The 15327-nt window shown below is 40.7% G+C and overlaps 1 protein-coding gene across 2 annotated transcripts in view; it reads right to left on the bottom strand.

Moving 5' to 3' along the window:
* Positions 1 to 6613: 6613 nt before the first annotated feature.
* Positions 6614 to 15327, bottom strand: part of LOC147308116 (guanine nucleotide exchange factor VAV3-like) — a 52110-nt gene continuing 43396 nt past the window's right edge. Inside the window, exons 25-28 of one of the 2 annotated variants that reach the window (XM_086272136.1) lie at positions 15107 to 15236; positions 10693 to 10746; positions 9054 to 9202; positions 6614 to 8439 (exon numbers count right to left, since the gene is read on the bottom strand). In XM_086272136.1, the coding sequence (XP_086128262.1) occupies positions 8398 to 8439; positions 9054 to 9202; positions 10693 to 10746; positions 15107 to 15236 (375 nt within the window). In that variant the 3' untranslated portion in view covers positions 6614 to 8397. Of the gene's footprint in view, positions 8440 to 9053; positions 9203 to 10686; positions 10747 to 15106; positions 15237 to 15327 lie in introns of both variants that reach the window. The other variant, XM_086272135.1, reaches the window with a different exon arrangement.

Raw genomic sequence — 15327 nt, forward strand, 5'->3', positions numbered from 1 at the left:
GTAAATTAGATTTAACAAAATAAGTATGTTACGATTAAGTTAAGCTCATTTTACACATCATCATTTTTTCATTACAGATCCCAAAGGTAAAATATATTTTTATGACCGACTAATAAGCAAAGGGCACAACAGCACAATTCCTCAATACATCTAAATCATTTAATTGCTGTAGAAAAAGAGCCCTAGAGAAAAATTAAAAATGAACTTTGGATAGAGTGTGGTATTAGTTATGCTAAAATAAGGAGATATAAATAACAGAGCGCTCACTGTGAAATATTTGAACCGATCACTGCCTGTATTTTAAAACTGACCACACAGCTGGCTACAATAAAACAAAAATATGTTTTAATAAATTACTGTAGAAAGGTTAAAGTTTATCACCTTTTTCACATCTGCCTGCAGCTTCCCATGCCTGCCTCTCAGCACCATTCGCACCGCTCTGCCTCATTTTTGCAGCTTTTACATTCTCAGCTCTACTTTTCAGGCTTGAAACCATCTGATTCTTCTGCTCTGCTCCAGATTTAAATCTTTATTTACTCGGATTGGTTCCCCTGGTTCTCCATGTGTCCACAATCCGCTACGCCACAGCTCAATATTCCATCCATGACCCTCAGTGAGCTAGGTGCTATGTTGATGATAATGGATGGCTAATGTGGGTGATTGCTAATAAACAGCTAACATTACCTTGTGCACAGACCAAGTTAACATTTTATTTAGTTAATACTTGATATTGCTGAAACAGGAGCTTTACTGACCTTTGAAATTCCTCCTAAAGTGATATGAAACTACTTAACTACTAATTACAATATTCATTTGCAACAGCATCTTAATTCAATTTTAATGTTTAGTATGGATTGATGTTTTTTTACAACTCTATTTCATTGTATATGTGCATGTTTCAATAAATCAGTGCACCTATTTTCATTTTTCTAGCAACATGTAAAAAAGTGAGCTGTGACTCAAGACTGCTACATATCACTTTTTTCACACAGTTGCATAATGTGAATACACTGACTGCTGGAATGTTTTGCTTTTGGCAGGAATTAGCTACCTTCTTTATCATTTCCCTCCAATTAAAGCATATTTGGACCTTATTAATCTGTTCTTTACACCTGTAATTCATGTTCTGCAGCAGACATTTTTCACAGCCATAATCTTGACATGAAATAGTAGCATCCTCTTTTGTCACATCAACCATCTGCATTTCCTCCTTCACTAGATCCATGAATCTCTCTGTGGTCTTTCCCTTGTCCTCCTCCCTGGCAGCTCCTTCTCCAACATACTTTGTCTAATATATTCACTATCCTTCCTTTGCACGTGTCCAAGCCACAACAGCCTCACCTCTAACTTTGTGTCTTTTACCCCCCTCTGATATACTCATTTTTAAACTTCCATCCTGCTCAATCTCAATTAAAATGATGAGATCTTCAACTCTGCCACTTCCACGTCAGCACCATGTCTTTTTGTCCATGCCATCATCTCCAAACCATACATTATAGTGGATCTCACTACCATCTTGTAAATCTTCCCTTTCACTCTTGCTTGGTGTCCTTCTGTAACAAATCACCCCTGACACTCCTCTCCACCCACTTCACCCTGCCTGCACTCTCTTTTTCCTCTCTCTCGTGCAGTGTCCTTTGCTTTAGATAGCTGACCCAAGTTATTTAAACTCATCTACCCGCACTATCTCTACTCCTTAGACATTCACAATTCAAACACATGTATTCTGCTGTGCTTCTACACACCTCCACTTCTCTCCAGAGCATACCTTCGTCTCTCCAGGCTCTCTTCCACCGGCTCGCTACTCTCACTACAGATCACAATATTATCTGCAAACATCGCAGTCCACAGAGACTCCTGCCTGTCCTCATCTGTCAGCCTCATACATCACCATTGCCACACTTACATACTTCTCTGATCCAGCCACAAGGGGGTCACATGCCGGTGTACATCTAGTGCCGGTCCAAGCCTGGATAAACAGGGAGGATTGTGAAAAGCCAGAATACTTTTTCCTCTGTTTCTGTCTACTGCCCTCACACAGACTTAACGTTATTTTATTAAGCATTTATTCGTGATTTATTACAAAGCAGTATTGACTTTGGCAATTAGTGAATCAAAGGATTGCTATTACATGTATTAAAAGAAAGCTGGAGGTAGTGGCACAAATAATGGGGTCAAACAAGCAGAAGAATATAAACAGAGAATGACAAAAACCGAAGTAACATGAAGATAGACAGCTTACAAGGGGGACAAAAAAACAAAAAAGGGAATCAAGTGGGAAGAAATAATAGCGGGAAGACAGAAACCTTCATCACAAAAGGCTGCCATGAAACAATGGTTCCCTGATGGAGGAGGCAGCTGTAAACATGAACACCCCCATTTGGCAGACCTGAAGGAAAGGGTTGGAGGAGAAGAGGTAGACATGAAGGGGGGTGGGGGATGAGCAGGTGGGGTTAGAGACAGACAGACCCTGCCAAAGCAAGCCCCCATGACAAGCACCACCACCTCGTTAAACCTGTCCCCGGGAGTCACAGGCAGATGCTCTGCTTTTCCTATGATAATGACCGACCTGCTAAGCAGCTACCAGCGTCACGCTCCTGTGAACAACTATTGACCTCAAAGCTGTCACTCGCTTTCACGCCACTGCTGCTTCCAACTCGCCACACTCAGAAGGGGCTTGTTGCATCATTCGTTTTAATGCAGGCCTGGACATTTTAATACTGCCTGTTATCAAACGTTGTATTAAATCTCTTCCTGCCGATGGGGTCCTCAGAGGTTTTGTGCACTGCATGTGGACATCAGATACAGCGGCTACAGATTCGTGATCGTCAATTATGTCTTAAGAGCTTTGAAAACATGCTCCCCAACCTGTGCAAATTGACATTAAGGATATGAAAGCATTACCCATTAATACACATTTATTCACCATTTTACATTTAGAAGACCCACCGCTGTCAAGCATCAAAGCGCAGTCAGCACATGGAGCCCATGAGTCAAGAGGAAGTAACTGGGGTGAGGGAGACACGGAGAGAGAGACAGACAGAGAGCAGCGGTTCTCTGAGGATTAGCTCATTTAGACTGCTTTGATCTGTGAGATCTTAATTGCTGGGTAGCACTGATAGAGTCCTCATGGAGACTTAGCAACACCATACAGGCGAGCAGGGAGGAGGGTGGCTGTGTTCTTACCTTCTCTTCTTCTCTTGTTTTACTGATTAACTCGTCTCAGTTCGACAGACCATTCAGCAATGGTGGCCTATGGCATACTTAGCAATCACTGCATGTGACTACAGCAAAAAGAATTAATGAGCATTTTCAACTTTGTCACTGATACTCACTAAGTTTTCTGTACAATTTCTTCTTTCCTCGATACCTGTCCTCATAATGACATTTTTGAAGCGTTAAAGTCAACCGCTCATACTTCTTCTATTCTCTTGTAGGCACACAATTGATCATTTCCCTAGGGTTTTCAAATAGGTCATGTGACTCAGAGCCTTTCTCCTAGTGGGCCAAGTAACTAAGGACTTCCAAAAAACAAAAGCACTGTGGTCAGATTGAGTTATTTTCTAGCATATAAATTAATGAATTAAGCAAAACTACCGTTCATGTTTGCTCATGTTTCTAAATGAACAATCAATACAGTTTTTTGTTTTTTCTTATGAGGGCAACTTCCCCATAAAATCCCAGTAAGAGCACTAAAAAGAAGAATAACACATTATTTTCAGATTTTAATCAGAATGTTTTGCATGTATGAGGTGGAGCTGCCATCAGATCATATATGTCATGTTATAACAATTCAATTCATCCACCCATTTTCTTCCGCTTTTCCAATTCAGGGTCGTGGGAGGTTGCTGGAGCCTGTTCCAGCTGCTATGGGGTGAAGGGCTAACACAGGGAGAGATTCACTCTCACATTCATATCTACAGCCAGTTTAGAACTGGCAGTTAACTGAACCCATTGCATGTCTTTGGACCGAAGCCAGAGTACACAGAGTGAACTCACACAAGCTCTACATACAAAGGCCGCAGCTGTACGACCCCAGCCGGCAGATTTAAACCCTTCTTGCTATGACGCAACAGCGCTAACCACTGTGCCATCATGCTGCACCCCTACCCATCCATTTCTGTTCACTTATCCAATTCAGGGTCAGGTTTGGGTTTTCTCATAAGATCTGATAACTTTTTCAATCATTCCCTTTTTTCTTGTGAGACATTTTATATGCACCTTCCCTCAGTGAAGAAAAACATTAGCTGCAGTTTTAGTTTGTAAGAGGTTTCATGGTCAGAAGTCATCAGTTGAATGTAAATCATACTGTTAAACTCTCTCAGAGAGCCGAGCCCCTTTGAGGGGACGTGAGAGCTCACTGTATTTGCAGTTTCAGCTTTTGCTAAACTCCCTTTTAGCCCCATATAGAGATCCAGAGGGACTGACAGGTGAAGACTGGGGTTAAGAAGATCATCCCAACAGATGAAGATGATGCAGGGCCTCCTTTGCTTTCTCTTTCTGCCTTTGTCCCTCTCTCATATCCATACACACTATCGTGTTTCTACCTGTTCTTTATCTCACCATACTCCATGCAGCTTTGTACATCCATTTCTCTCTCTCTCTCTCTGGCTGGTGTCCAACTTCTCTGTTGTCGCCTTTCATCTCCTTGGCTAAGACAAGAACAGACAGATTAAGGAGAGGAAGAGTATTAGGGGAGCCATTTTTTCTACCTCTTTCGTGATGGGAGGGTTACTGTTAGCTGAGCAGCACCCTCCCTCTGCTGGGTTTGGTCATTAGAGTGGCTTCAGAGCAGTGGGGGGAAAGAAAGCCTGAGGGAGTGTTTACATTACAAGAATACTGATACTGTGAGGCTCCAGTGTGTAAATCAATCCATTGTTATATTTGATAGAGAATTTCATCTATGGTAATATATGATCAGACTGTATAAAACAGCAGGAAATGCACATTCAGTAATTAAGAGAACTAGCTTACTGCATCACGGCATTAAAATAAACCGAAACCAGTAAAATGAACACACCTATAGATAAAAGAGCAGCATCTCACTAGATGCAGGGTCATCAGGATCACAAGGGATTAACTGGAGCATTTGCTTAATTTGTTTGCTTAAAATACATAAATTTAGCTAAATGTAGCAAATTCTGACTTTTGAAGTCAGTGAATACAAGGTGGAAATAATAATGTGAACCATGTCATCTCTGTACCAGCAGTCCCTCGAGACTGCCTGATGTGGCCATCTGCACATCAATAAAGACCTTTCCGTTGATGTTGTGAAACTGTTTCTTTTAGATGGTATTTTGATGCAGTTGTTACCATCTCTTACTAACATGACACATAAGAGCTGCGAAGTATAGTAGTGTGTAGTGTCTACAGCTTAGACACAAGTTCAGCAGTGAAATGCTATTATAGGCACCCCTGTTTTTGGTAATGCTAACAAAGACTTTCTTATTTCATTTATTTAGGTTTTGGTTTTCCATCATTATTTACTCAGTAGGACATTTTTCTGTAATGCTGACCTATCAGCCCCACAGTCCTATGACTGTTTTCTCTATAATAATTAATCTATAATCCACCTCCTATGCAATTATTCTAATGCCCACTTTGGGGTGGTAAATGGACTAAATGGTAAATGGACTAGTTCTTATATAGCGCTTTTCCACTCTTCTGAGCACTCAAAGCGCTTTACACAACTTGTGCATTCACCCATTCACACCCATTCGCACAAGCACAACTGACATTCACACACATTCATACTCCGATGGATGCATCGGAGAGCAATTTCGGGTTAGTATCTTGCCCAAGGATATTTGGCATGCAGACTAGGGGAAGCCGGGAATCGAACCACCAACCTTCCGATCAGTAGATGACCTGCTCTACCACCTGAGCTACAGCCTGCAGAAGCCCATCAATCCTGGCAGACTCCCATGTTTAATAACTTTAGCAAGACAAAATGCTAAAAAGACTTCAAAATGCAGGGTCAAAAACACTGTGCGACATCATACTGCCTATATCTTTTTTTTTTTTACATATACTATATGGTTATGACAAATACATGCATGTGACGAGTGTACAAAAAAATCCTTGCATTTGCAAATACTGGAAATCCTGCAGTCACATTCTTTTACTTTAATTGAGCCATTGCGCTCAAGTTATAAATAATTTAGGACAAAGGATCAACAAATATAATTTCCAAGAGAGGAAATATGTTGCAAATTTTAGCCTGTACAATGCAAATTTGCTGAAGGGGGTACAATTTTGTGCCAAATTTCAGTGTGGCAAAGAAAAAAAAATACTGTTCTACATCTACATGTTCCTACATCATAACGGTTTTCAGTCGTCTTCCCTGTTCTGTTTGTTTGGACATTATTTGAGCACTGCCTGTTCTCCACTGCGCCTCCAAAAACCATATCAGACACAGCTGTGATTTGTGATGCAACCTCGCAGAGCCTTTGTTCCTGCAATGTAACATTTGTCCGAAGAGGGAATAATAGCCTATCCCATTTTAAAAGTGCAATTCAAAGAGCGTGCTTTTATTAAATATTTATGTCAAACACATGGTTAGTGGGGTATTAATGTTTGAAGGAAAACAGCATCACTTAACGCCCTTGTGCTACCTTGCTCTACAGTGAACAGCAGTTACATCACCCTTGAATCATTCATACTGAAACCAAAAAAAAAAAAAGAGAGAGAGTTGAGGTAAACACAAAATCCGTGGAATGCAAAAGGGCTCTCTGGTTTCCACAGTAAATGATCAAAAGATCAAGGAGCTCATAGTGAAGTGTAGACCTATCCACACCACACATGTACTTTTAAAATGTATTTGGCTTTATAATTCCTTTTATGCATACACTTTTTCTCTTTGATGTCTAAAAATGTATGAGTACTGGGCATTATATTTGCTCTAGTGTCATCAAATGGGAACACTGTGAAACCACCTTTTTCACTGTGACAAGTTGCCATATTCATTTGTAGTCTTGTAGGCCAGGAATAACCACGGCTGGAATAGGTTGATATTTTGGGAAATGCTTATAGAGTTCCTTGGTGAGTGTAACAGAGGACTGATAACTCTTGTGTCTTTCCACTAAATATGAACCTGCAGCCACAAGGAGGTTAGCTTAGCTTAGCATAAAGACTGGCTTCAATAACCCAACTTGCTATGGAGATTTCAATACCCACCTACCAGCCCCTCTTAAGTTCTCTAACATCACTCGTCATCACTATGGGTTTGCCAGACAACCCACAGAGACATAAAAAAGTCCCCACTGACAAGAAAGTCCAACACATATACAAGTAAAACCGCACATTGAATGTTTTACAGTTTTGCTTTATTACAAATTGAACAAATGAATTCTAACCTCTCAATAAGTGAGCCTTTATGCCAATGACTGTTTCATACTTTATATTAAACAGACTAAATTCAGACTGGTATTAACCTTCTCATCTAATTTTGCCAAAGGAGCAAATAAGTACATTTCTCAAAATGTCAAACTATAGCTTTTCAGGCTAAACAGATTTTTAATGATTTTCATCAACTCAATGTTTATTGAAGGCTGCACTTAAAGTTGAGGTGATTATTTAAATAAAACAGTATTTAAAAGGACAGGAATCTAATTTGGGAGATGTAGCTTTATCAGTGGCGTCCTATGGCCACATAATCAGCTGTTTCTCTGCAGATGTGCATCACTTCAGCGTCCACAGGTCCACTGACTGACAGATCAGTCCATCATGGTTCCATCCTTTTTCTCCATGTTCCACCCCTTTTTAAAATTAGGGTCAAATTCAAAGTTTGGCAGTTACAGTTTTATCAAAGGTTTGTGTCCACGCAGTTTGGAATGCAAAAAACAAGATTAAAGAGAACTGAACGCAAATATCGACACAGCCATGAGGGCTATAGTGTTCCAGGAAGAGTCAAAAACTTCTCAACACTTTCACTTTAATTTGGTACTTGAGCAGGGCACTATAAGCAGAATCTGTGGTCCAGCTAGATGATTGAGCCTTGCTGACCTCGATACATGACAACAACGAAAGGCAAGACTCATACCAGATGATGGAGTCATCAATAATAAGAGAAGTTGAGTGGGAGAGGAAGGGAAGGGGGAGGGTTATCTAGGCACAGCACATGTACTTCCCAGTGGGCCGCAGGGGCAGACAGGACTGCGTAGAGGTAAGATATGGCATGACGCTCCTGGAATCTGTGATTTGACATTTCTGTGTGAGAGTCTGTCAGAGGACAGGAGAAGGTTTTTAAGGGCACTGCCACCTCCTCTTGTGTCCAAGTCTCTGGATTTTTATCAAAGAGAGATATGACTGTGGGCCCAGACAGTGGCAGAGCAGCATGGCGTTCACTGGAGGGTTTCAGCCTGAATGGGTGCTGAATACACGTTCCAACAAGCGAAGTCAGTCCTCCTCTTCCACATAAGTAGAGGGAAACCATCCCACCTAAGAAGAGAAAAGTAGCATCTAGATCAGCATTTCAAATTCAACCAGACCTCCGCTGATCTTGTGAAGAATTCTTCTCCTGTCACAATGTACAGACTGTTATATGTAGTCTTGATCAGGATGGGTCAATAATTCTGACAATTTGGAGGTGAGTACAAGAGATAATTCATTGTTAACTCTAGGATGAGTGGTAACTGTGATACTGTGCCTGCATGGCAGGGTTGGAGAAGTGTGTTCACAAGCAGTGCCATACTCAGATGTGAGCAAATTTAGTGGCGAGTCGTTGTGCATCGAAATGCATAACAACTGATACTTTGGCTAAACAAACCTGGTAAAAAAAATAATAAATTAACTGACGGACGTTTTGTTGTGCCAATGTGACATGTCCCATTAAAACTAAGGAGCTTTTTTCCATTTAACTATGGATGAAGTGGTTCACCCTTCATGACATGCACACTCACAAGCTCCCTGCCAAACACAGCCATTTACTGATTCACCCTTTTTAATTTAATTTTTAATACAAAATATTTGTGAAATATTTATTTGTTGTCCCACTTTGAAACAAGTAAAAAAAATCCTGCCAGCTGCAAAGAGCAAGTTTGTCAAAGACATACCCTGCCACCGACTACTCCCTTCCACCACCCATTGGGCATCTTGGTGTAGATAGTGATAACGTCTCCCTGTTGCAGAGAAAGCTCCCGCGTGTCTCTGGAGCAGAAGTCGTAGCGTGCAATTGCATAACCCACCACTCTAGGAGAAAAGACTGAAACAGAGAGAGATCTTATATTACTTTTGGACCCATTTACAAAATTTCACCTTATCTTAGACTCTGTGAAAACATCTGCTGACACTGATCCAGCAAGAAATATCACACTTACAGATCAGAGTTACACTCCTCACAAAAATGTAAGCTGAATTTAATATTTAAAGACAAAGTTTACAGATGTACTGCTGTTTTCAGGGTGAGATTAAACTTTCATGCTCACTTACTGTAAGAAAACTAACTAACAAGGATCAAGAGAGAACTTGAGCCAAACTAAATTCAGTTCATCTATATAAAATTATTATGGTTCATTGATTTTTTTCTTTTTTTTTTTTTAGTACAAAACATATTCCTCACAGGTATTAATCGTAGTAAACTGACTATGTCATTTTGTGAGAATGATAGGGCAGCGATTCTAAAAAGCCTTGACTCATGGGTTTGATTCATGTAAAAGCAAAACCGCAGAGGCAGAAATGAGATAATGCTTAAGGTTCGCGGGTGAGAGAGGAGAAATGTATCCGACAGCTCAGCTTGGTGGGTCCAAGCACGCAGCCAGGATGAGAGAACTTGGGTTATCATGGTCATGTGTTCATCTTATTAAAAGTTAAAGGTGAATTCAAGCGATGCATCCAGCACTTATCAGGTTATCCAAGTTTGTTCCTACGCATGCAGGTCAGGGCTCATATCACACGTGAACACGGCTGTGCATAGGTTTGTTTACCTTATCTGTGAAAACACAGATGACACGACTGTGCAGATATGCTGGACGAAAGGAATACATCTATCCTCTCATGCACACAGACATCCAAAGTTAACCCACATCACAACAACTCAGGTGCTCAGTTCCACACACGCATGCTTAAAGTAAGCACAGAGAGAGATCATTTAATTCTTAAATATTCTTAATAAACTAAAATTTTTGCATTCGTGTCTTGCTGGAAACACGAAAATGTGAAAAACCTCCAGTTATTCTGACTCGGGAGCCCTTACTCATTATTTCAAGAGGGTAACCACCACTGTTGGCCTTAAAGTCACAACTTTTAATGGATACTAAAGCTCAATTAACTGTTTTATTGTGTAACATATTTGTCACAGTTCATTAAGTGAAACCATACAAACAAAAGCGCATGTCATCTTTTTAATTAGCTGAATTGATAGTGTTATTGTTGGATGTAGTAAAATGTAAATGCCAGCAATGGTGGCTTTGCAGCTCTTTGCCAGTGGTTTGCTGACATTTCTGCAGTTATCTTGACCAAATGGGAGATATCATAGCCGGCAGAAATTCATAACATCTGTGATATTTAATTTCCAGAAGACTGATGTGAGGGTTTTTCCCCAACGGGGTGACTTATACACTCTGTGTAATTACCAAGGAAAAAAATGCATTATTTAAAAGAGACAAGAAAACAAGACAGCTCATCTTTAGAAACGTGGAAATGTGGACATACAGCGGGGGGAATTCAAAGAGAGTAGAAAAGCTGTACCTGTACCTGACCAGAAAGGCGAGGAGGAGGGAGGAACAAAGCTGCAGCCGCCAGGAGAAACTACAGAGAAACGAAGCGAGTGATGGGAGGGGGTTCAGGCCGTAGTGGGAGCAAAGAGAGAACATAAGCAAAGTAAACACAAGTTTGACAGAAAGAGAGCGTGTTTGTGTGAGGGTAAAGGAGAGAGAAAGAGTAAAAGTTGTCAAAGTCAAAGTACAAGCAAAAAAGCAAATAAGGTTGGGGATACGCAGTGAGAGAGGAGGGCAAAACAGTGAAACCATCAGACAAATTGTTACTGCCCCGGGCACATGCACAAAATCTTACACAGCACAAACCGCAGTAAGGTGGGTTAAGTGAGTGAGCCTATAATGCGTTTTGATGCCTGAAAGTCAGTATAGGTATGACTTTTTTTAACACTTATATGTTGCTTTTTATGCCTCAGTACCAATTCAGCAAAATGTCAGTGGTAGGCAATGGACCAATATTTAAGACAATTGTGTGCTTTTGACGTAGCAAAAACAAGTCTGAGAAAGTATCATTCCTAATTCAGGATAAAAATGTGGAGACAGGAGCACTACAGTGTGGCAGTCCTACGCAGAACTGCCAAAACTGCCACAGCCATATCAAGACATTACAAGATATTTCACAAAATGCTGTATAAAGTCCTTTATTTGGTTACCACTTCTTCTCTAATTGTGGTCCAATCCTAAAAGAGAAAAACTTCAACAAAAATAATCAGAATATATAATTTAGTTTGCTTTGGCATACTAATATAGCAGGATAAAATGAATGATAATGTGTTTTTCACCAAAGGACCTAACCCAGTGAAAATGAAAAATTGATGGGAGACACTTAATTTGGAGATGGTATGAGCAGGACTGCTGGTCTGAATACTAAAGACTATTTTGGTATACAGATGGATCTACTTGTTGTAGGAATTTCTGTAAAGAATCCCTTTGCCTATTAACGGCCATCATTTTTGGTTTACTATGCTGAATAATAAGTCTCGGATGTAAACTTTTGGCTACATAATGTGGCTTTCTTCAACTTTGTGCTGGTTACACTGCATAAAAATCAGCAATAGCAAATTTTTCAGCTTCAACTAAAAAAGCAGCGGCAGCTTGTGTGTAAGTATACGTCTGAGCAGAAGCACGGTGCTGTGACAAGGCAGCGTCTGGGATTCCACACTGCAAAGCTAAGAGCTCCTGCTCCCATATGAAATCTCACCTGAGCCAGCAGACCCTCATGCTCAGAAAACAATTCCCGTCAGCACAGCAGTATGGTTTCATGCCTTCTCTTTGTACCGTACAGGCAGAGACCAACATGCGTCAAATGTCTGACCAGAGTTCGCACAACTATTAACATACTAATATAGCATGAGTATTTATACTTTACATGAAAATATTTTTGATTCTTTTAGACAAGAACATATGTGCATGGACCGTGCACAGGGTGACATGAGTTTCTATTATTTAAAATATGCTATTTATATCAATGTGGGCCAGAGAAATGACCACAAAGCTACAGCAACTGAATACTAGAAACCTTGTGAAAATGTATTGCAGGCCTGATGTATTCGATGTTTTCAGGTGAATGCACAAGTTGAGTATCTTAAAATTCTTTCAATAATTCTGTCATAAATATTTTCAGGACATTATACATCAAATTTAATGATATTGATATAAGATAACAGACTCCGGTGTCCCAGTAAAAGTTAGACAAAATGATTACCCTGACAGACAACACAAGATCATTGCATTGCTAATTAGTTCCCAACTCCAGCTTTCACACACACAGGGAAATGCACTCAGTCAGACTTAATTAAAAATTCTAGCTGGGGTTTTTCCAAGCAAATTACTCCAGAGTTTTGATGGCTTTACAGTAGTTCTGCATCTTGTGATTGTTTACTCAGCCTTGCATTCTATTTTCTTTGCTATGAGGTGTCTGTTTTGAGATTGTTGTTGTTTTGGCATGACATCTGTCTTTCCACAGAGGCTGTTTACCAGACAGAGAATACGGTGCCCACTCTAAGTCTGTCTATGGGGGTGGACGACTTAAGGCAATAATAATCTATCCCAGAATGCAATGAGGCAGCGGCAGGTCTGTCAAGAGTTTTTCAGAGACAGCGGCGCGGTGAATGGCAGCAATGCACAAACACGGCTCTTGGAGAGCTGCTTTGAAGCTTGATGCGCTAGGAGACCGATGCTGACAAAGGAGTGAGAGGGACAAGGATGTAGCAGAATTTTACATCCGAAAAGACACAAAGGGCTAACTTTGACTTTGTTCCTGTGTTCAGTTGCTTGCCTCTGCCACTCTTGCGGCAGCTATGGTTGTTTACACATACACCTTTCTTTAAGTTAAGACAGTTTACCTCCAGCTGCTTCCTGCTCTTTTACATCAGATCATATTTGCAAACTTTTCCCACTTTTGCGGAAACAGTCACGGTCTCTCGGTTGGACCAGGGGTATCCCCCAGGTGTGTGTCAGCAGGCGGCTGTCACAGGTTTTTTTTCCACGGCAAGCCCAAGTAAAATGTCATGTCCTGTCAGGAAAATTGTGAAGCCATCTCAGAGCTGAGCAGAGTGCGGAGTGTGACGTTTGGAGTAGCAGGCTCCTGGTGCTTGCCTCGGGCACTGGGCTCTAACTGGGACCTCGCTTTCCCAAGCCTGGTGAGCTACAGAGGCTCTTTTATATTTCTCTCACTCGCTGTCTCTGACTCTCTTTTGTGTTTTCCTCTCCTATCTCTCTGACTCCACATCCCTTTGTACTCTTTGCCTCTCTTTGCATCTATTAAGATGCAGTAAGATGTATAGGATGAAAACATACACAGATTAACTTGACGCACAAATACACACAGAATAAATAACAATTAGAATAGAAGTAGATCACATATAGGTGGCCATGAATGTCACAAAATCAATGGATTTTAATGTTTTTTTTTCCAAATTAGTCATCTATAACTGTGAGTCATTTACAATGAGGGTAAAATCAACATAACAAGAACAGCTATTAATAGCCAGCGTAAATCATCATCATTATCCAGATTACGTATCCGGATGCATGTTAATACAACGTATTATCTTTTGCACTGCATTCTCTGTCTCGCCTGTTCTCGCCTTCTGCTGCTGTTATTCTCCGTCTCCGGGCTTCCTCCAAATGTCTATCCACATTTTCTACTTCGATTTTCTACTTTCTACTTCTAGTGTATGCTTCCTTCTTCACTGAAGACAAACTGAACAAATAATTAGCACAGAATCAATTAATGAAGTCATGTTTTTTATATTCTTCATTTAAAACCTAGATTATACACCACCGCTGATACAGACAAGGACAGCTGGAGAGCCAACTGCTGACTACTTCTTTGAAGTCCGCCACCTGGGGCACATGTGTAGTTGTTGTACTATAATGTAAATTCTCTACGGAGTAGTCTGTGCAGTCACAAAAAGCAGGCAGGCACACCGACGGTCACATGGACCCTCGTGCTCGCTGTCTGATGACGAAATTTACGTCAATGGGACCCAAGCGGACCCTAACAGGCTTACTGAACATACAATCGAAAAAGTTCATGCTGGTTTTTATAGAAAGGTGTCAGAATACAAAGTGCAATGCAGTTTGTTGTGTGCAATGCAGCTTCTTGGTGCTGCATACAACAACACACCTTCAGGGGTCTAGTGAAGTCCATACGTCAATGGGTCAGGGCTGTTTTGGCAGCAAAAGGTGGACCAATACAATATTAGGCAGATGGTCATAATGGCATGCCTATTAAATATACCGATCAGGCAGTTAAATCTTAAATGACATGAGAAGACCAACCAAGCAAAAAAAAAAAAGAGGTTCGAAGATAAATCTGCTGCTGTCTATGCTATGCTATTCCAAGGGGAATCATGTTAGCTCATTATGCTGAACTAAGTGTTTCTAACATGTCTCAAATGTTAGGAATATGACAGCCTTGGGTATCAAGACAGAGGTATTAGACACTTAAGTGTCTAATAATGAAACAACTGCTTTGTCAGCATGTTTATATATATATATAAAGCAAGAGTGTATAGTACACTGACTTGACTGTAATGTAAGAAACTGTGTAGTAGGTGAGAAACTGATTACAGCAAATGGTTTTGGGGTTTAGAGTGTTTTATTGTGTCTATGAGATGGCATGGGAAATATAGACCACTGACTATATCCATCATAAAGACAGGTCTAAACTTCCCAGGGAAAAAAAAAATACTACTCGCCTTGCTTTATCTGACCTGGTCTGTTGTAGCAAAAGTCTGACCCTCTGGTCCTCCAAACAGGTCAAAACAAACGCTCAGAATATCTTTCAGCTACAACTGGATAAAGCTCTGATCTGAACTTGGAGCTTTTCAGCCTGTCATACAGATACCATCAGGAAAGGAACCTGAATGTTTGCAAAGCAGACTTACCACTCCCGACCTTGGTAATGGCCGTGGGCACGTTTCCATTGGGCTGTTCCCTGTAGGGGTGCTGTAGAGTGGTGTCGAGACTGCTGAAACCCTCCTTTAGAGAGTGCTGTTGGTAGTATTCCACCAAGTCCTGTGTCAACCACACAAGAAAAAGAAATGTACCCAAAGCACCGCTAAGCCATAAAAATACAGACTGTATAGTGCACAAGTCTATAGAAGTG

The sequence above is a fragment of the Aulonocara sp. 'chitande type north' Nkhata Bay genome, linkage group LG18, assembly GCF_057382095.1.
Source record: "Aulonocara sp. 'chitande type north' Nkhata Bay isolate Kocher_YH1m ecotype deep benthic linkage group LG18, A_spYH_male_GT1.1, whole genome shotgun sequence".
Taxonomy (NCBI): domain Eukaryota; kingdom Metazoa; phylum Chordata; class Actinopteri; order Cichliformes; family Cichlidae; genus Aulonocara; species Aulonocara sp. 'chitande type north' Nkhata Bay.